The sequence below is a fragment of the Dermacentor andersoni genome, chromosome 4, assembly GCF_023375885.2.
Source record: "Dermacentor andersoni chromosome 4, qqDerAnde1_hic_scaffold, whole genome shotgun sequence".
NCBI lineage: Eukaryota > Metazoa > Arthropoda > Arachnida > Ixodida > Ixodidae > Dermacentor > Dermacentor andersoni.
In genome coordinates this window covers 217,911,355-217,932,502 of record NC_092817.1, presented here as the reverse complement: position 1 = coordinate 217,932,502, position 21,148 = coordinate 217,911,355, and the positions used below count along the sequence as shown (strand labels likewise).

General features: G+C 49.8%; 1 protein-coding gene across 1 annotated transcript in view; it reads right to left on the bottom strand.

Annotated features, from left to right (window-relative positions):
• LOC129386665 (uncharacterized) overlaps positions 1-21,148 on the bottom strand; it is a 182,204-nt gene that overhangs the window by 12,149 nt on the left and 148,907 nt on the right. The window contains exon 4 of the mRNA XM_055074785.2: positions 15,926-16,017. Coding sequence (XP_054930760.1) covers positions 15,960-16,017 — 58 coding nt within the window. The 3' untranslated portion in view covers positions 15,926-15,959. The remainder of the gene's footprint in view (positions 1-15,925; positions 16,018-21,148) is intronic.

Sequence of the window (21,148 nt, the reverse complement as noted above, 5' to 3'; positions counted from 1 at the left end):
AGAGGGAAGGTGTGACAGAAAGAGTGTGCACATGCGCACTGAACGAAATAGCTTGCATGTCACGTTCATGGGTTACCGCATTTCTTCAGCCTTAGTAACCAAAACGCACAGCAGGTTTCTTTGATCGTGTGGAGCGATGTAGCTCCTGAGGTTGCGCTTCTGGTATTCTCTCAGATGTTTCAGAGGTCCTTGGTTCCTTTAATACCGGGGAACCTGTTGTTGGAACCCTCGACAGGTCGACGGCTGCTGTGGTCTCATCTGTGCTCGGCTTACGAACTTGATCCAAGTGGCGGCGGACAAGCCCTTCCGCAGTCTTAACATCCAGGAGGCGAGTGCCGGAAGTAGCTTCAACAGTGCCTGGGACCCACTTATCGCCGACGCCGTAATTTCATACGTACACATAGTCTCCCGTTGCTAAGTTCCAGCTCGAGTCATTCGCAGCTTTGGCAGGGAGGCTCTGGAAGGAAAAGACATGTCTAGTCTTGTGCGCAACCGGTAACCCAATAGCATATTTTGAATGAGAAGGGCCTCCTTGGTGTGGGGCATTTCGGTAATTGCACAACAGCCGGGCCAACGCCGTTCTGATGCAACCGCCTCCTGTCTTCTTCAAGCCTGCTTTGACGGTGCGCACGGCTCGCTCGGCTAGGCCATTACTCTGAGGGGTGATAAGGGGGCGCCCTAATATGCGCGATTCCGTTTCCCTTCATAAACTGCTCGAACTCCGATGCTGTGAATGGTGTCATGTTGTCTGACACGACCGTGCGCAGTATACCAAAACGGCTAAATAATGTTCTCAAGGCATTAATGGTGCTGTGTGCGTTCGCCTGCGACATGGGAACCGCCTCAATCCACTTTGTGTGAATCGACGACTACCAGAATCATTTTCCCTTTGATTGGTCCCGCATAGTCGATATGCAAGCACGACCACCTTACGCGCTTATGGGGCCAACTTACTGGTTCTTTCGCCTGAGGCATCGGTAACGTTTGCACGCTGTTGTGGCATGTCGCTGCAATGCGCTCGATGTGGTTGTCTAAGCTGGGCCACCAAAATAAAGACTTGGCTTTTGCCTTCATAGCAAACACGCGTTGGTGGGCTGCATGTAGCAGCTTCAGCAGCTTCCCTCGCGCATTTGTCGGCACTACAAGGCAATGACTCCAGTAGAGCACTGTCAGCAACAGACATCTCATGCCGCTTTTTGTATAACTCTGCCATTTCTTTTGTTTCCATGTCAAAACTGCGCGGCCAACCTTCCCGTGTGTACTTTCGTACCTGTGAGAGTACCTCATCAGCGACAGCGAGTGCTTTGAGTTCCTTTAACGGCACGGCAGGCTGATCCCACTGGTCCAGGGTCAGTACAATTTGGGCCTCATCCTCCTGGTCAGCTTCGCCCTATAACGGTTGAGGTAGGCGGCTCAGAGCATCGGAATTGCACATGAATTTTCCAGGCTTATGTTGCGATCGATATCGGTAGGCCCCAAGTATGAGTGCCCATCGCTGAACGCGGGCAGCGGCCATAACCGGCGTTTGCCTGTCCGCTCTTAGGAGACCCAGCAATGGCTGGTGGTCAGTTATTGGTGTGAACTGCCTGCCCAGCAGATAATCTCGGAACCTCGTGACACCGTAGACGAGAGCTAATGCCTCACGCTCGATTTGCGAATAATTCTTTTCTGCGGCATTGAGCTTCCGAGATCGGAATCCTAAGGGCTGATACCGTCCTGCAATGCGATGGAATAAGGCCGCTCCAACGCCATAGGGTGGTGCATCAGCCTCCAAAAATAACTCTCTTGCAGAGTCGAAGTGAGTCAGCACCGGAGCGGAACACAAAATGGCTTTAGCCTTCCCGAATGCCTCACCCTCAGGCCCTTCCCAAGACCATTTCGATTTCTTTTCCAGAAGTCGGTATAAGGGGCTGAGGAGCGTGGACAGATTAGGCAAGAATTTGTTATAAAAAGTGAGCATGCCCAAAAAGTACCGAAGCTCCGTAACGTTTCGAGGAGTCGGAGCCAGCTTAATTGCCTAGATGGTCTTCTCTGACGGTTGCAGCCCTGCGGCGTCGATTCTATGTCCTAGATACGAAACGGGCGGTTCGCCTAGTCAGCACTTGTCCGCCCGGAGCTTGATGCCGTATTCCCTGAAACGCTGCAGAACTACTTGCAGATTCGTATTTGGCTGATCCTTCGCATCTGCTATTAAGACATTATGTAAGTACGATTGAGCCCCTGGAAGACCTTGCAGAACATACTCAATCGTTCTTTGAAAAATCGCAGGTGCGGACGCGATTCCAAATGGCCGTCGATTATAGCAGAAGAGGCCCTTGTGTGTGTTTATAACAGCTAATTTACATGAATCTTTGTCTAGAAAAATTTGGTTGTAGGCATCGCGTAAATCCAAGATGCTGAACTGCTGTCCCCCGCGAAGCGTAGTGAAAATGTCGTCTATTACGGGTAGAGGATGCCTTTCCATTTCACAAACTGGGCTCAGTGTTAGTTTAAAATCTCCGCAGATGCGAACTGTCCCATCGCTTTTCAATGCGGGAACCACCGGGGTGGTCCTTTCTGCATAGGAAACAGGCGAGATAATGCCTAGGGCCACGAGTCGGTCTAACTCGGCAGAGACCTTGTCTAACAGAGGGAACAGAACGTTTCTTGCCTTGCAGAACCTTGGTGTTGCTGTGTATTTTATATGCAGCCGCGCGGGGGGCCCCTTGATGAGTCCCAAGCCCTCCGTGAAAAGATCAGTGTACTGCTTCATCACGGGTGCTGCTCCTTGGCTCTCGAGCTTTACTTCGGCTGACTGCGACATGATCTGAAGAAGCGGTGCCCCTTTTATTTCGAGTTTCTGCAATAAGTCGCGGCCACAAAGGCTAGGGACTTCGCCGTTCAACACTACGAGATTGCAGTCAACTGTCGCAGACTTATAGGAAGCTTGCATTTGCAGAACGCCCAGCACCAGTAGCTTTCCAAGGTAACATGAAAGAGTTAGCGCAGCCTCGCAAAACGCGGGCCACTTATGACGATGAGCTTCGTATATTGCTTTAGGCACCACGCAGACAGGCGAACCGTTGCCGATTATCATCTTCAGTGGAATTCCATTCCACGTGACAAGTTTCTGTATGGGCGGAACCAGACATTCATTACTTTTTACTGACCATATTTGCAACGCATTGCTGCCGTTGTCTTCAACTTCAGCTAAACATTCGGTTATCGCCAAGGTATCAAGGACGCGAACTGTTCCCGAGCATACTCGCGCCAACTGAGCTTGTCGCCCGCATTTGTAACACCGGCGCCTTCGCAGCGAGCACGCAATGACTGATGCCCCTGTCTGCCACAGCAGCTACATTGTTGCACTGATATACTCGGTTCATTCCTTGATATGGCGGGTTCCCCTTTCCGCTGAAAGTTGAGCTCATTGCCGGCGTCACCTTCACTGTTCATCTGTTGCGAACCTCGCTCAGCGCTTTGTGCTGCTAGAGCAAGTGCTTCGGTTTCCGCAAGAGTCAAATCCTTTTTCGCTAGTAGCTGCTTCTGCAAGTTTTTCGACCGCAATCCACAAGCGATGCGATCCCTCAGCATTCGCTGCAACTTCGAAGAGAAATTGCAGTTATGGGCTATTCTACGAATCTCTGCGATAAACGCCTGCATAGCCTCTCCTTCTTGTTGGCTTCGATGAAAGAACCTGAAACTTTCCGATATCTGGTTAGGAGACGCATCATAGTGCTCATTCAAGGTTGAAACGACTTCTTCATAGCTTAGCGAGCTTGGTTTTCTAGGTCCTACTCTGCCACAAAGAATCTCCATGGTCCTAGATCCTAACGCCGCAACCAACAAGGCTCTCTTCTTGGCGTCGTCTGTAACCTCGTTTGCTTCAAAGTAAGCGTCAACTTTTACGAGATATGCGTGCCACTTATCTGTGTCCTCTAAAAAATCCGGAAGCTTGAGAGCCATGGCCGCGGCTGGGCTGATGGGCGTCTTCGTGTCGTGGCTGGTGCCCGGCCGCTGTTGCGTATCCGTGGGGGTTTTCGTCGCCACTGTTACGATGGTTGACGGGCGGAGGCAACACCCCTCCCGTAGTGAACGAGACAGTCGTACCAGCCGAAGAACGCCGGGTTTATTCACGCTCGGAAATATAAAGAAAATGTAAGGGGAGAGGGAAGGTGTGACAGAAAGAGTGCGCACATGCGCACTGAAGGAAATAGCTTGCTTGTCATGTTCATGGGTTACCGCAGAGGTCCAAGCTTGGTAAACTTCTGTCCACCGGACAACGCTGACCAGAGATCTTCAATCCGGGGCAACGGGTACTTCTCGACGGAAGCGACGCGGTTGATGCTAACCTTGAAATCTCCGCAGATCTTGACACTGCCGTCTCGCTTGAGGACTGGTGCGATAGGAGCGGCCCATTCTGGCGTCTTGGCGGGCAGGATGCCCTCTCGCTGTAACCGTTGCAGCTCCTGGGTGACGCTATCCTTCGAGTTGAACGGCAGTGGGCGAGGCTTAAAAAACGTGGCCGGGCTCCCTCAGGTACATAGGTGCCAGCCGTCGTGCCGGTAAATGTGCCCATCCCTGGCTGGAACAGGTACTTGAACTCGGTCAGGAGCCTGGGGACGTATTTCACCATATGTAGGCTGGCTTCCTGGTACTCTGGCAGATGAACGCCCAGTGCGAAAATCCAGTTTCGGCCCAGCAGCGTCGGCGACGACCCCTTGGTTAAGTAGAGGGGAAGGGCTTCCTCCCTGTCGCCAAAGCGAACGCTGACCTGTGCCTGACCCTGGACCTGGGAGAGCTGTCCGGAGTAGTTGCGCAGCATCGCGCCCGAAGCCTCGACGAACACGCCGGGGAAGGTACGCTTGAACCGTTTCCCGGCCATGACAGACACGCTGACCCCTGTGTCCAGCTCCATGGAAATGGGGTGCCCGCAGATTTCAGCGGACAGCATGTAGGCCGGTACAGACGACAGTACAAGGCCTGTGTACCACATGTCGAAAATCGGTGGGTCCTCAGCCACGACGAGGAGCCTGGCCGAGGAAGACCTTGAGCCTGCTGCCGCACGCCCCCGCAGCGTACCCTTGCGACGGCTACCGTGGCCGCCCGCCTGTGTGGTACCTGGGCTTGAACCAGGCTGCTACTGTTGCTCTGTGCTGTTCGTCCTCCCTCTTTGGCATACACGCGCAAGGTGCCCAGTTTTCCCGCACGTAAAGCATTGTGTTTGAGAGAAGTGGCACTGTGAGGGGTAGTGGGCACCACCACAGCGACCGAAGGTACTGCCTTTTGTCGCCAACTTGTTGACCGCCGCTTCCGCCGACAGTGAACCAGTCGCACGGGAAATCTCGCCGGCGTCCTTGGCGGCAGCTTCCATTGCGAACGCTGCCTTCACGGCGTCGTCCAGCGAGGGGTCGGGAAGCTCCAGGAGTCGCGTCTGCGTGGCGGGGTTGTTGATGCCGCAGACAAAACGGTCCCGGAGCAGCGAGTCCAGTGAGTGCCCCGAAAACGCAGGCACTCGCTAACCCGCGTAGCACAGCAACGAACTGCCTGAGGGTCTCTCCTTCTCGGCGGCTCAGGTTGTTGAAGCGGAAACCCTCTATTAGTGTGGACGGTGCTGGATTGAAATGCAAGCACAGTATGGCGTAGAGCCCACCCAGCGTCTTAACATGTGGCACGGCTGGCTTGAGAAGGTCGAGCAGGAGACTAAAGGCGTGGGTCCCGCAGCTGACCAGGGAAATGTCCCGCTGTTTGTCCTCGGGTGTGTCGTCAGTCCGGAAGGACACGTGGACTTGTTCCTCGTAAATTGCCAAGGCGGACCCATCTCCCTCGAACGGCTCGAGTCTTCCGTATGGCGGCAGCAACGGGGTCTGTGCTTCGCCGCTCGCGGCGGCTTGGGACGATCCATGGGTACACGATCTCATCCTCGTTGCCAGTGTCACGATCCGCCCGAGTTCGTTAACAAGGGAGGGCTCGAGGCCCCCTCCGTTAGACGGACGCTCCGCAGCGTGGTGGCGATGAGCGATGACGGACCGTCGAGCAGCTGTGCTCGTCGGTGTTTATTGCGGTGCGGTGACCAGTGTTGCCTACCGAACCTGGCAGGCCACCGAGCCTGGCGTGCCAACGAAGATTATGCCCGAGGGCGCGTCACATGCTTGCTTCATGTCCCTTTTTGTGGATTAGTATTTATATTGGCCTTCTTCCAGTTCTTTGGGACTCTTAAAGTCGATAGACAGTTCGTATAAAGGGCGGAAGTTTTTCAAGCATAATGTCTCCTCCATCTTCGATTAAATGAACCGTTATTCCATCTTCTCCTGCCGCTTTTCCCCGTTTCATGTCTTGCAATGCCCTTCTAACTTCATTGCTCGTTATAAAAGGAGCCTCTATAACCTGTTCACTGCTACTTCGAATGGAGATAGCGTGGCTGCTCTGGGTACTGAACACGTCAATATAAAGTTCTTCCGCTGCCTTTACTATATCTTCGGTATTGCTGATGTTACTACCCTGCTTATCGTTCAGTACATACATCTTGGTTTGTCCTATGCCAAGTTTGCCTCTGACTGATCACATGCTGCGTTCATTTTTTACTGCTTCCTCATTCTTTCTCACGTTATAATTTCGAATATCACTTATCTTCTCCTCGTTGATCAGTGCTGACAGTTCGGCAAATTATATTTGACCTCTTGAGTTCGACGCCTTCATCTTTTGTCGTTTCTTTATTTGGTCCTTTTTTACATGGGAGAGTTTACCTACTGGCTGCCTTAGTGCTTTATCATCATCATCATCATCATCATCATCATCATCAGCCTGGTTACGCCCACTGCAGGGCAAACGGCTCTTCCATACTTCTCGAACAAACCCGGTCATGTACTAATTGTGGCCATGTTGTCCCTGCAAACTTCTTAATCTCATCCGCCCACCTAACTTTCTGCCGCTCCCTGCTACGCTTCCCTTCCCTTGGAATCCAGTCCGTAACCCTTAATGACCATCGGTTATCTTCCCTCCTCATTACATGTCCTGTCCATGCCCATTTCCTTTTCTTGATTTCAACTAAGATGTCTTTAGTCGCGTTTCTTCCCTCACCCAATCTGCTCTTTTCGTACCCCTTAGCGTTACACCCATCATTCTTCTTTTCATCGCTCGTTGCGTCGTCCTCAATTTAAGTACAACCCTTTTCGTAAGCCTCCAGGTTTCTACCTTGTACGTGAGTACTGCTAAGACACACGCGTCTTACACTTTTCTCTGGAGGGATAATGGCAACCTGCTGTTCATGATCTGAGAATACCTGCCAAACGCACCCCAGCCCAGTCTTATTTTTCTGAATATTTATATCTCCAGATCCGGATCCGCGATCACTACCTGCCCTAAGTAGATGTATTCCCTTACCACTTCCAGTGCCTCGCTACTTATCACCGGCTTCCTCCGTTCCTGAGAGCATGTTCAATTCTATTCATATTATACTTCCTTATGTCTCCTGTCTTACGCTTCTTGATTAACTTCGAAAGTTTTGCCAGTTCTATTCAAACTGTAGGGTTAGAGGTTTTCATACATTGGCGTTTCTTAATCAGATCTTTCGTCTCCTGCGATAGCTTACTGGTATCCTGTCTAACGGAGTTACCACCGACTTCTATTGCACACTCCTTAATGATACCCAGAAGATTGTCGTTCATTGCTTCAACACTAAGGTCCTCTTGCTGAGTTAAAGCCAAATACCTGTTCTGTAGCGTGATCTGGAATTCCTCTATTTTCCCTCTTACCGCTAACTCATTGATTGGCTTCTTATATACCAGTTTCTTCCGTTCCCTCCTCAGGTCTAGGCTAATTAGAGTTCTTACCATCGTATGGTCACTGCAGCGCACCTTGCTGAGCCCGTCCACATCTTGTATGACGCCAGTACGAAGTCTATTTCATTTCTAGTCTCGCCGTTCGGGCTCCTCCATGTCCACTTTCGGCTATCCCGCTTGCGGAAGAAGGTATTCATTATCCGCATATTATTTTGCTCCGCAAACTCTACTAATAACTCTCCCCTGCTATTCCTAGTGCCTATGCAACATTCTCCCCACTGCCTTGTCTCCAGCCTGCTTCTTGCCCACCTTGGCATTGAAGTCGCCCATCAGTATAGTGTATTTTGTTTTCGCTCTACCCATCGCCGATTCCACGTCTTCGTAGAAGCTTTCGACGCTCTGGTCATTATGAGTGGATGTAGGGCCGTATACCTGTACAGCCTTCATTTTGTACCTCTTATTAAGTTTCACAACAAGACCTGCCACCCTCTCGTTAATGCTATAGAATTCCTGTATGTTACAAGCTATAGTCTTATTAATCAGGAATCCGACTCCTAGTTCTCGTCTCTCCGCTAAGCCCCGGTAGCGCAGGACGCGCCCACTTTTTAGCACTGTATATGCTTCTTTCGTCTTCCTAACTTCACTGAGCCCTATTATATCCCATTTACTGCCCTCTCATTCCTCCAATAGCACTGCTAGATTCGCCTCACTAGATAACGTTCTAGCGTTAAACGTTGCCAGGTTCATGTTCCAATGGCGGCCTGTCCGGAGCCAGGGATTCTAGCACCCTCTGCAGCGTCGCAGGTCTGACCGTCGCCGGGGTCAGTTGCTTCGCAGCTGCTGGGAACTGAGGGCCGGGGTTTCATTGTTGTGTTCATATGGGAGGTTGTGGCCAAGTAATGCACCAGGGTGGCCAATCCTGCTCTGGTGAGGGAGTGCGTTACCGGTTCTGGTCCCCGGGATCAGGCCACACTCCTGGTCTGTTTATGCAATTTTATCAGAGCGCGGATTTTTCTTTTTTTAATCCGGTGGAAGATTGCGCAAGTGCCTTATCTCCCACTTCAATTGCCGCTTTTGAAGCCAGCCAAGATACGCTTTCATTAATTATCTCTATGTCATCTTCATCTCTCTGTTCTAAGGCTTCATATTTGTTCGCAAGTGCCAGCCTGAATTGGTCTTCTTTTACTCTTACTGCGTCTAGGTTGGCCTGCTTTTTCTTGACCGATTTTACTCATTCTCTCTTCAAACTGCCGTGAATCTTAGACCTCACTAACCAACGATCAGTACACCTTTACCATAGCTAACACTTCTACATTCTGCACTATGTTGGGATAGGCAGAGAGTATGAAAACAATTTCATTTCTTGTTTCACCATTAGTGCTTTTCCAGGTCCACTTTTTGTTCCTACGCTTCCCGAAGAAGGTGTTCATTATTTGCAGCTTATTCCTTTCCGCGAATTGCACCAATATCTCTCTTCGAGTCTTCCTGGAATCGATGCCGCAGTTGCCAAACGCTTGTTCACCAGCCTGCTTTCCCCTACTTTTGCGTTGAAGTCACTCATTACTACACTATACTGAGTTTGTACTTTTCCCATCGATAATTCGACATCTTCATAAGACTGACCTAGTTCATCATCATTGTGACTAGAAGTCACAGCGTAGGGTTGTACTACATTTAATTTATACATCTTATTAGGTTGCATTATGACTACTGCTTCCTCCTCATTATTGCTGTAGAATTCGTCAACGATACCCGGTATGTCCTAGTGGATTAGGAATCTTACTACGTACTGCTCCTTATCTGGAAATCTTTTATGGCAGAGAACGTGCCATTTTTAAGCCCTGCATAAGCCTGACCAGTTGTAACCTAAAAGCTATGATATCCCAAACAAGAGCTGATAATTCCTCAAAGAGGGCTGCTAAGCTTCGGATTTTTAAATGTCGCCAGGGTCAGTCTCCATTGGCGTGGCCTGTCCGGATCCCGAGATTCTCAGCATCCTCTGCTGCGATACAGGTCTCACCGTCGAATTGATCATCTGCTCCGCAGCTGCTGAGGACTGAGAAGCCATTCGTTTACGAAATGTGTCCTTTTTGAGGGAGTGACCGAATACGGCACCACGGAAGCCAATTACTGTTCTGGTGATGGAGTGGGTTTTGTTGGAGGTTAGTGGGTCTCCTCATTTGTTGCTATCTGGATTAGTATAGTGCCACTTGCCCTCGGCATGTTTTGTCGGTGTCGGGCGCCACTCCAAGCCTGGAGATGTTTTGCACTGTAAGAGGTGAATTCAAGCTTCCCACCATCAGATGAAAAAAAACGAGGATTTTAACTTGTGACTATGGCAAACGACCGTCCAAGCTAGCCAAGTCAGTTAGCCATTTTCGTAAATCTCACATGCCTTAAAACATGCTCGAATTACCCGCGATGGACGAGTGTTGCTGATCGCGATAGGTAGCGAAAGTTAATATTTCACAATGGCTCTAAAATCGTGGTTTTGCAATCTCCCGTATGCATGCGGCCATGAACCTGTTGGGCACACGATATATTTTCGGCGAATTTGAACAGCACTTAAAACGCGTGTGAAAAGGTTTCAGTGCTTAGCCGCGATCCACGAGTCGCTTATGCATGGAGATGTACCCATCAGCTTAGTCTCGCGTCTGCGTGCCTCTCGCATCGGAGAAGTCCTTTCAGAACGAGTCAGAAGTGCTACGCCCTTGTCTTTTAAACCACCGAAGGCCGAGCCATCGGGTTTGAGACGGGTGCACTAGCGTATACATATACCGAAATATATACCGAAACTATCGCTCACGGGCTAACCCTAAGAGTGGCGGTCCGCCAGAACAATATGGTTCTGAGCGGCGCGTAAGACAGGTGACCTTGAAAGCGTCTTTTCTGTATGCTTGGACAGCGCTTATACGATGCCTCCTTTAAGCTACAGCAAACGCGTCTGCGAACAGTGAGACATGGTTTGTACACTTAACACGGGGAAGCAAATGACGTCCCTCTTGCCATCGCACGAAAGACGATGTCATAATTCTCTAAACAGCACTAAACAATGTATCTAGAGAGGAGAGGAATAATTGTGTTATACACCGCTTTGAAATATACGACTCATTTGCTAGTAGGACATTTGCAAAACCCTCGTAGACATTGTAGCTTATTGATAGAAGATGTCAAGTCACACACCAGATTTGTCAGCTTTAAATGCTACAATGGATGCTCTTGACAAGACTGCGATATCTCTTTTCGCCTCACAGTAAGCGGTTTATCAACTTGATGCTTCTATTGTAAAGTAAAGCTTACCAATTTTCCGGAATTTCTATAAAACATTTCATGTCGTAAATCAAAATATTGCTTCCCACATTCAGTCGTTTTTACCTTTCTCTCTCAAATGCAGTAAATTTCTTTCAAATTTGAGCTGAGGGTTGCCTCACAAAAGCATTTCTGCGTTTCGTACATATCTGAATAGGTTGCGTCTGAGCTGGTCCCTAGCTTCCTCTGTCTGATTGAAAACGAGTGCTAGGTCCTACAGCCTCACCACCATTCCTCCGCCTAGAACAGAGCTCGCGGTGTTTCAGCCTTGATTGATCTTGCTAAGGCTGCAGTACCCCGTTCTTCGCCTGCTTTGAACGGCTTTATTACGGCTTAAGAACTCTCTGCACGTACCTCTCAGCGTGCTTGTGCATATTTTAGCCGTAGCCCAAGCGTGTTCGGCTTTTTCTCTTCTCAGCCAAGTATGGTTGCACAGCGAACAGCAAGTGAGTGAGTTATGGTTACGTTCGGCTGGTCGAAATCGAGTACTCTGAACGCATTCGACTGGTTCTTTGACAGCGCTCCGAGGCGCGCTGATTTTCGACCTGGTATGGCCACCGAAATCTGCCAAAGGTCTGTCACGTGGCTCCTGCGGCTTCCATGGTTCGTGTAGCGTTGGACGCGGCGGCATGCGAGTGCCTCAGCGTCTGCGTGCCTTATTTGTTTAGTGTATTGTATTCTATTGTATTGTAGTGCAGCGGTGGCGTAGAGGCAGAGCATCCGCCTCGCGTGCGAGAGGACCGTCGTTCGAATCCCGGTGCCGCGAAATTTTCCACCGGATAAAAAAGGAAAAAACAGTCCGCGTGTTGATAAAATCGCATAGACAGGCCTAGAGTGCGGCGTGATCCCGGTGACAAGAACCTTTAACGCACTCCCTCACCAGAGCAGGGTTGGCCACCCTGGTGCAGTACTTGACCACTACCTCTTATATGAATACAACAATCAAACCCCGGTCCTCAGTCCCCAGCAGCTGCGAAGCAACTGACCACGGCAGCGGTCAGACATGTGACGCAGCAGAGGGTGCTAAGAATCCCTGGATCCGGACAGGCTGCCATTGGAATCGGAATCTGACAATGTTTAACGCTAGAACGTTATCTAGTGAAGCGAGTCTAGCAGTGCTATTGGAGGAATTAGAGGGCAGTAAATCGGATATAAGGGGCTCAGTGAAGTTAGGAGGAGAAATGAAGCGTATACAGTGCTAAAAAGCGGGCACGTCCTGTGCTACCGGGGCTTAGCGGAGAGACGAGAGCTAGGAGTCGGATTCCTGATTAATAAGAATATAGCTGGTAATATAGCTGGAATTCTATAGCTATAACGAGCGGTAGCAGATCTTCTTGTGAAACTTAATAAGAGGTACAAATTGAAGGTCGCACAGTTCTACGCCCCTACATCCACTCATAATGACCAGAGCGTCGAAAGCTTCTACGAAGACGTGGAATCGGCGATGGGTAGAGCGAAAACAAAATACACTATACTGATGGGCGACTTCAATGCCAAGGTGGGCAAGAAGCAGGCTGGAGACAAGGCAGTGGGGAGAATGTTGCATAGGCACTAGGAATAGCAGGGGAGAGTTATTAGTAGAGTTTGCGGAGCAAAATAATATGCGGATAATGAATACCTTCTTCCGCAAGCGGGATAGCCGAAAGTGGACGTGGAGGAGCCCGAACGGCGAGACTAGAAATGAAATAGACTTCGTACTGGCGTCATACAAGATGTCATGGCGTCATACAAGATGTGGACGGGCTCAGCAAGGTGCGCTGCAGTGACCATACGATGGTGAGAACTCTAATTAGCCTAGACCTGAGGAGGGAACGGAAGAAACTGGTATATAAGAAGCCGATCAATGAGTTAGCGGTAAGAGGGAAAATAGAGGAATTCCAGATCACGCTACAGAACAGGTATTTGGCTTTAACTCAGCAAGAGAACCTTAGCGTTGAAGCAATGAACGACAATCTTCTGGGCATCATTAAGGAGTGTGCAATAGAAGTCGGTGGTAACTCCGTTAGACAGGATACCAGTAAGCTATCGCAGGAGACGAAAGATCTGATTAAGAAACGCCAATGTATGAAAACCTCTAACCGTACAGCTAGAATAGAACTGGTAGAACTTTCAAAGTTAATCAACAAGTGTAAGACAGCTGACATAAGGAAGTACAATATGGATAGAATTGAACATGGTCTCAGGAATGGAGGAAGTGTAAGAGCCCTGAAGAAGAAACTAGGAATTGGCATGAATCAGATGTGTGTGTTTAGAAAGAAAGCCGGCAATATTATTAAATATGGATGAGATAGTTCAAGTGGCAGAGGACTTCTACAGAGATTTACGCAATACCAGTGGCACCCACGACGATAATGGAAGACACAATAGTCTAGAGGAGTTTGAAATCCCACAAGTAACGCCGGCAAAAGTAAAAAAAGCCTTGGGAGCTATGCAAAGGGGTAACATCAGCTGGGGAGGATCAGGTAACAGCAGATTTCTTGAAGGGTGGTGGGCAGATTGTTAAAACTGGCCACCCAGTATGCGCAATGCTTCATGACCTCGAGCTAACCGGAATCTTGGAAGAACGCTAACATAATCCTAATTCATAAGAAAGGGGACGGGAAAGACTTGAAAAATTATAGACCGATCAGCTTACTGTCTGTTGCCTACAAACTATTTACTAAAGTAATCGCAAATAGAATCAGGAACACTTTAGACTTCTGTCAAGCAAAGGACGAGGCAGGATTCAGCAAAGGCTACTCAACAATAGACCGTATTCACACCATCAATCAGGTAATAGAGAAATGTGCGGAATATAACCAACCCTTATATTTAGCTTTCATTGATTACGAGAAAGCGTTTGATTCAGTCGAAACCTCAGCAGTGATGGAGGCATTACGGAAACAGGGTGTATATTAGCCGTATGTAAAAATACTGAAAGATATCTATAGCGGCTCTACAGCCACCGCAGTCCTCCATAAAGAAAGCAACAAAATCCCACTAAAGAAAGGTGTCAGGCAGGGAGATACGATCTCTCCAATGCTATTCACAGCGTGTTTACAAGAAGTATTCAGAGACCTGGATTCGGAAGATTTGGGGATAAGAGTTAATGCAGAATACTTCAGTGACTTGCGATTCGCCGATGATATTCCCTTGCTTAGTAACTCAGGGGACCAATTGCAATGCATGCTCCCTGATCTCGAGATGCAAAGCAGAAGGGTGGGTCTAAAGATTATTCTGCTGAAAACTAAATTGATGTTTAACAGTCTCGGTAGAGCACAGCAGTTTACGATAGGTACCCAAGCACTGGAAGTGGTAAGGGAATACATCTACTTAGGGCACGTAGTGACCGCGGATCCGGATCATGCGACTGAAATAATCTGAAAATTAAGAATGGGCTGGGGTGCGTTTGACAGCCATTCTCACATCACGAACAGCAGGTTGCCATTATCCCTCAAGAGAAAAGTGTATACCAGCCGTACTCACGTACGGGGCAGAAACCTGGGGGCTTACGAAAAGGGTTCTGCTTAAGTTGAGGACAACGCGACGAGCTATGGAAAGAAGGATGATGGGTGTAGCGTTAAGGGATAAGAAAAGAGCAGTTTGGGTGAAGGAACAAACGCGAGTTAATGACATCTTAGTTGAAATCAAGAAGAAGAAATGTGCATGGGCAGGACATCTATTGAGGAGGGACCTGCCGCCCTCTCGTTAATGCTATAGAATTCCTGTATGTTACCAGCTATAGTCTTATTAATCAGGAATCCGACTCCTAGTTCTGGTCTCTCCGCTATGCCCCGGTAGCACACGACGTGCCCGCTATTTAGCACTGTATATGCTTCTTTCGTCCTCCTAACTTCACTAAGCCCTATAATATCCCATTTACTGCCCTCTAATTCCTCCAATAGCACTGCTAGACTCACTTCACTAGATAACGTTCTAGCGTTAAACGTTGCCAGGTTCATATTCCAATGGCGGCCTGTCCGGAGCCAGGGATTCTTAGCACCCTCTGCAGCGTCACAGGTCTGACCGCCGCCGGGGTCAGTTGCTTCGCAGCTGCTGGGGACTGAGGGCCTGGGTTTGTTGTGTTCATATAGGAGGTTTTGGCCAAGTATTGCACCAGGGTGGCCAATCCTGCTCTGGTGAGGGAGTGCGTTACCGGTTCTGGTCACCGGGATCAGGCCACACTCCAGGCCTGTTTATGCAATTTTATCAACACGCGGATTTTTTTTTTAATCCGGTTAGACTCATGTTAGACTGATATAAATACTGTAAATAAACCCATATTCCTCGTTCTCGATGAGAAGCAGTCCTTCACTTCATCAACGTCCTCAGCGTGGATAAGTTGGACGACAGCATGGGCCAGCTACCTTCGAATTCATGCCGGACTCCAATCTTGACAACGGATCACGAGCGATGGGATTGAGCCCCCAATCATGACAGTACGGACTGGATTCCAAGGAAAGGGAAGCGTAGCAGGGGGCGGCAGAAAGTTAGGTGGGCGGATGGGATTAAGAAGCTTGCAGGGACGACATGGCCACAATTACTACATGACCGGGGTAGTTAGAGAAGTATGGGAGAGGCCTTTGCCCTCCAGTGAACGTAAGCAGGCTGCTGCTGCTGCTGCTGCTGATGATGATGATGATGGTTTTATTGTATTGTATTTCCTATTAGCGCCTGCGATTGTTCTGGCGAGTGGCTGCACGTTCAGTTCAGGTACGCTGTTTCTAGCTCTCATCGAGAGCGCGTTCCGCACCGTTGCAAACCTAGTTTGAGCGCGGTCAGAGCCAGCTGAATGTCAATGAACGAATACTAATTTTATGTAGGTACAAGGGTTGTTCGTCCTTCATTTCCCGTAATGACAAAGGCATTAAACTTACTGTCCCACGACCAACATCGGGCCTTGTACAGTGCCTAACGACGTGCTCCAATTGGGCGCCCCGCTTTTGGTCCCTGGTGATCGGAACTGTTTCTGCAACAGTGGCAGAAAAAAAGAGAATAAACCCGAGTTATTTCGCTGTTTTTTTTGTGTGTTATGTCGTGACCTTTGTCGTAAAATTGCTTCAGTTAGATATTTCAAGTAGCCAGTATGCCACATCTTAACTGACGACTAATCCGGGCGCGACATGCGACACAGAGAGAGCGAGAGCTCGCATGGAATGCATCGCGCTGTCGCGTGTTAAACTGGTATTAAGTACATTGCACCATCTGCCTCAATGTATCTTAGTGCCAATGCAGAAACAGCAGCAGCAAGGTAGTACCAAATGTATGTTCCGCTCGCAGGCGAAGCAATGAAAACCGTGCCAAGGCTTAGCGCATCTTGTTCTAACACTGAGAAGACATGGCGCGAGACAACCAAGACGCGTCACTTGGAGGAACACGTACCCAAGCGTGTCACAACGCTCATGCGATGACGAGCAGCATTAGTGACATCGCACGTAGTTGCTGCACGAGATGAGAGTGGCCAAGAACCATCGGCGTTTGTTAGTGCGCAATACAAGCATTATATAGATTGACGTTTACACAGAGGTCTATTGCTTCTCTATTGCCCCTATATTGCTCCCAATTTTTGTTAATGACCTCCTTATCATAAACATTTCCGCAATAAAAAGACGACGCACACAGGAAGGGAAGACAAAGACGCTCCCTCCCCATGAACTTCTTTCATATAACTTTTCTACGGTGACTGCGCAGTTTATTGTGTCTTCACTAACACGTCTGATCAGGCCACCATGCAAACCGACATTAACTCCATATCTTAGGGTGCTCCGATTGGTTAACAACCCTTAATATTGTTACGGAGATCTTCGGAGCAAAGACAGAGCCACTGCCTCGGGTGCCAGGCGCACATATTGAAGCGAGCACAAGTGCGGTTGGGTGGTGCTCGGAGCAACGGTGAATTGACGCAGTTCCAACTGAAGAACGCCGGTTGCGCAGTTGATGAGAGCAGAATGATTAGATAAAAAGTCCAATCCAAGGATACCGTCGTGAGGGCAGTTCTCGATCACAACAAAGGTAACAGAAGTAGGGCGGCGGGCTATATGTAAACGCGCAGTACACATTCCAAGCACAACAAGCGCGCCGCCGTCGGCCACACGAAGCACTTGTGCAGCTGCTGGGAGAGGAACTTCTTTAAACGTCTACGTAGACTAGCACTCAGCACAGGTACGTGGGCTCCAGTATCGACGAGTGCTTGGACGATTGTTTGGACTTTAGTCGGCCTAGCGCCCAGGGTTTTCTCTACCTTTTCACCAGTACTTGGACAGTACAAAGAAAGACGTACACCGACCAAGTAAAACTTATTTAAAAGACAAGGCGTTTAAGCTCCCGTACGGGAGCCTTGTTCACAATTGGGGGAAAAAGTTGAAGTGCCTGCTTAAATAGGTTTTACCATGTGGCGCAAGCACCGCGCGTAAGACGCAGGAAGGGTTCCTTCGTTTCGATTGAGCATGTGTTCTGTAGATTTTATCTCGAGAGACTTCAGGGGCAGACATGACTTCCAGTTTCTTTTCTGGCAGATTAGACTATATTTCATCCAGTCAACACTGTGCGTAGTCGTTGCCGCGTGCTCTGCCAATGCATTTGAAGCCACTCTTCTCTTACCGACATTGTTTTGATGTTGCCGCAGCCGCTGTTTAAGGTTACCCGTCTCCCCTATGTAGACGCAATCGCAATCCGCACAGGGAATCCTGTAAACAACGCCAGGAAAGGCTTCCTTCGGTAACTTGTCCTTCCCACTAACGAGTGCGTGACTCAGTTTGCTCACAGGAACGTGAGCCACCTCAACGTCATATATACGCAGCACGTGCGATAAGGTCTCGCTTATCCCGTGCACGTAAGGAATGGAAGCGCGTTTCTTCAGACGGGCACTGCTCCCTTGGAAAGGGTTTAATAAACGGTGCTCCATAGCATTCACAAGTGCAGGGGGTAAACCGCTCGACGAAACATCTTTCCGTGTTGTCTGCATGTCGGAATTTATGTCTCCAGGTTTCGTGCAAATGCGGCTCGTACGGCCCAACAGAGAAGCAACTACTGACCTCTTGTGAGGGTCGAGGTGCACAGATACGAAGTTCAGGTACCGGACAGTGTGTGCACTGTTTCTGAAAACGTTGAAAGAAAGTGCACCATTGCTTCCTTTCACCGAAACGTCCAAAAAAGGCAGTTTCCGGTTTGTCTCCATCTCAAACATGAACTGAATGGAATCTGCTTGATTGTTTAGATGCGTGGTGCAAGCTTCCAACGCACAGCGCTTGATTACGCAAAAATAGTCATCAACGTAGCGTAGAAACATTCTTGGTGATGTGCTGAAAGAAGCGAGAGCGCGACTTTCCAGCCATTCGACTGTCAGATTCGCAGCGGTCACCGAGACAGATGCACCCATTGGTGCGCCGTGAACTTGCTTGTAGATGGCCTTACTCAAACAGACGTACGTGTTTCCCACGCAGAATTTGAAGAGACTCTTCAAGTCGAGGACCTCCAACGGCGAGCGTTCCGGTAGACACTCGCCGTTTCGACATGCTTCCATGTTGGACACGCTTTCATGAACATTTCAGTGGGAATGGAAGTAAACAGAGACACAATGTCAAATGAAACCATCACCTCGTCGTCGTCGAGGACGATCCCGAACTTTTTCAACTAGTTCGCTGGAGTCTCGCATATGTATTATGCCTTTTCCGACGAGAGGGGACAAAATTCTGTGCAGGAAGCCGGATAGGTTCTACAGGGGCAAACAAGTAAACTTAATTATGGGTCGCAAAGGGACATCCGGTTTGCGCATCTTCGTTAAGCCATAAAACGCAGGGGGCGCACCATTATGGCAAAGAAGCGATTAGTAGAGGGACTTGTGCTCGGGAGCACCAAAGTGGAACACCTCCGCTAGGAGTTTCTGTAGTTCTTTCTGTACCTTCAATGTAGGGGCCCGGGTGAGCCGGGACTCTACAAGCAAATCCATCATTCTTCTTTTGTGCACGGCCGTACCCAGGAGAACTGTGGCATTCCCCTTGTCAGCAGGGAGAATAACGATTTCGGAGTTCTCACGAAGCCGCTTGAGTGCACTGCGTTCCTCAGCAGAAAGTGGTGACGCAAATATCCGCTGATGCAACCGAGAGAAGACACCGATAACGCGGGTGCGGGCCTTATACCGGTGGAACTGATGAACTTGGCTGACGGCTTGGTCCACAGCGCAAACCGCCTTCCTCACGTCCAGGGGAGGACCAACATTGAAGTTCAGGCCTAGCTCAAGAACAGGAGACTCAGCAGGATCAAATCTGTGCGAAGACAGATTGTGTGCCGCGGCAGTCGCGCCGTGCGGACGATGTGTTTTGGCTGCGTCAGAGAGTCTGTGAAGTTTGACTTTGTGCGTAAACTCGGCATGGCGTATCCGTATCTTGACCTGGTCGGTGTATTTGGTCGGTGCACGTCTTTCTTTGTCATGTCTCATCCAGACCAGACGGGTTTCCGTCAAACTATCGATTAGAATGCTTGGAGAGGTACGCGGTCTATTTTAATATCAACTACACTTCTCTTTGTGGGTACAGACAGAGCATTTGCTGTAGTAGTAGGCTATGCAGCACCGCCTCCGAGCGCTACAACTTTATTTTTCCGAATTAGTGCGCCCGAAAGCCCCAGGGGACGAAAGGCGACGTGGCTGTGGCGAACGGGAAGATGGGCAACGTGTTTGCGGTGAATTAGATTGGTGACCGCGCGGTGATGTTGAGCGACTGTACCACGTGTTCCAAGCAGAGTTGTTGGCAGTGTTAGACTCAGCGCGGGCGAAACATTGTGGGCACTTCGATCAAAACGGCTCAGGCTGGTCGGCTTGACAGGGGTTGAGGGCCATGAGTTGCGACAGTATCGGAAGACATCACCAATGCGGTGACATGTGAAACTTTTCGACTCGTCGTCCACAGTCCTCCACTCAGTCGGTTTGCGATAACGGGGAGAGAAGCGTCGCGGTGGAGCGAAAATAGCAGAAGGGCGTTCCTTGGCTTTGGAACTGGTGACAGGACTTACAGAATGTATACCAACGATTTCAAGTTCCTGGCGAACGATGGCTCGTACGAGGGGAACTGAAAAGAGGTAGCACCAGGGCTACGAAAACAGAAAGCTGTGAGTGCCGCCGCATCGAGTTCACGTCAAACAGTTCGCACCACGTCCTCTGATGGCGACGCATGCAGCTGTGCAGGCTGATCTCCACACGTCGACGTCGCGGCAGTATTGGGAAGTCTGGCGAATGTTTGAAGGATGCGTCGGCTTTTGGCCTGTTCGAATTGTCGGCACTCTTTGATAATAGCATCAACTGTCGAGCAGCTTTTGCACATAAGCAGATTAAAGGTGTCTGTAAGGTCGCTCTGATTGTTCGTGTTCTTAAGTGTCACGAATCGGCCACGTGCGGTGTGTATAGAGAGGGGGTTCACTCCCCCCCCCCCCCCATGTCAGCGGGGCAACCGTTTCTGTATTATGTGGGGTCACGGACCACGCGGTGTTGGATGACGCGTCGCGGCAGGCGCCAGGCGGGCGAGTGCCGATTCCGGAAAGTCGGTATTGTGCGCAGGGCGTTGGCAGTCTGCCGACGGTCACACGAGCCGCACCGACCTGCCTTGAAAGGGACAGCTGTACACGGTATCGTGGGCCTGGCGCCCGAGTGCCTGACTAATTGGAGGCGCCGGCGAGGTTAAGAAGGGCTTAGCAAACTTGACCCCGTGCCGCATATACGGAGAAGGAATCTATTCTTCTACGCGTCCGGAACGCAATCGCCAGCCGTGTTGTTGGGTGCGACTGCCTGTGGGGTGTCGAAGGTCAGCTTACAGTGCACGCTGTAGGGGTGCGGTGTACACGTGAAGAGTGCATTCGGACGGCGGCGTCTTGTAAACACGCACCCGGAGAACTTTGTCTTGTAGACAATAAGTTTGAAGGACAAGGAGGGCCATCCGTCTCCCACACGACCAAACTTTGAGTACAGCGGCACTACGTGGTGTCGATGCCCCTGCTTCCGAGACATTTGCGGCCTAGACGCCGTTGGGATTTGAAGCGGTCTAGCGATAACTTGTTCGGGCCTGGCGTGTTTTGCTGAGCCCGTCACTAACTACGTAGAAACGAGAGGG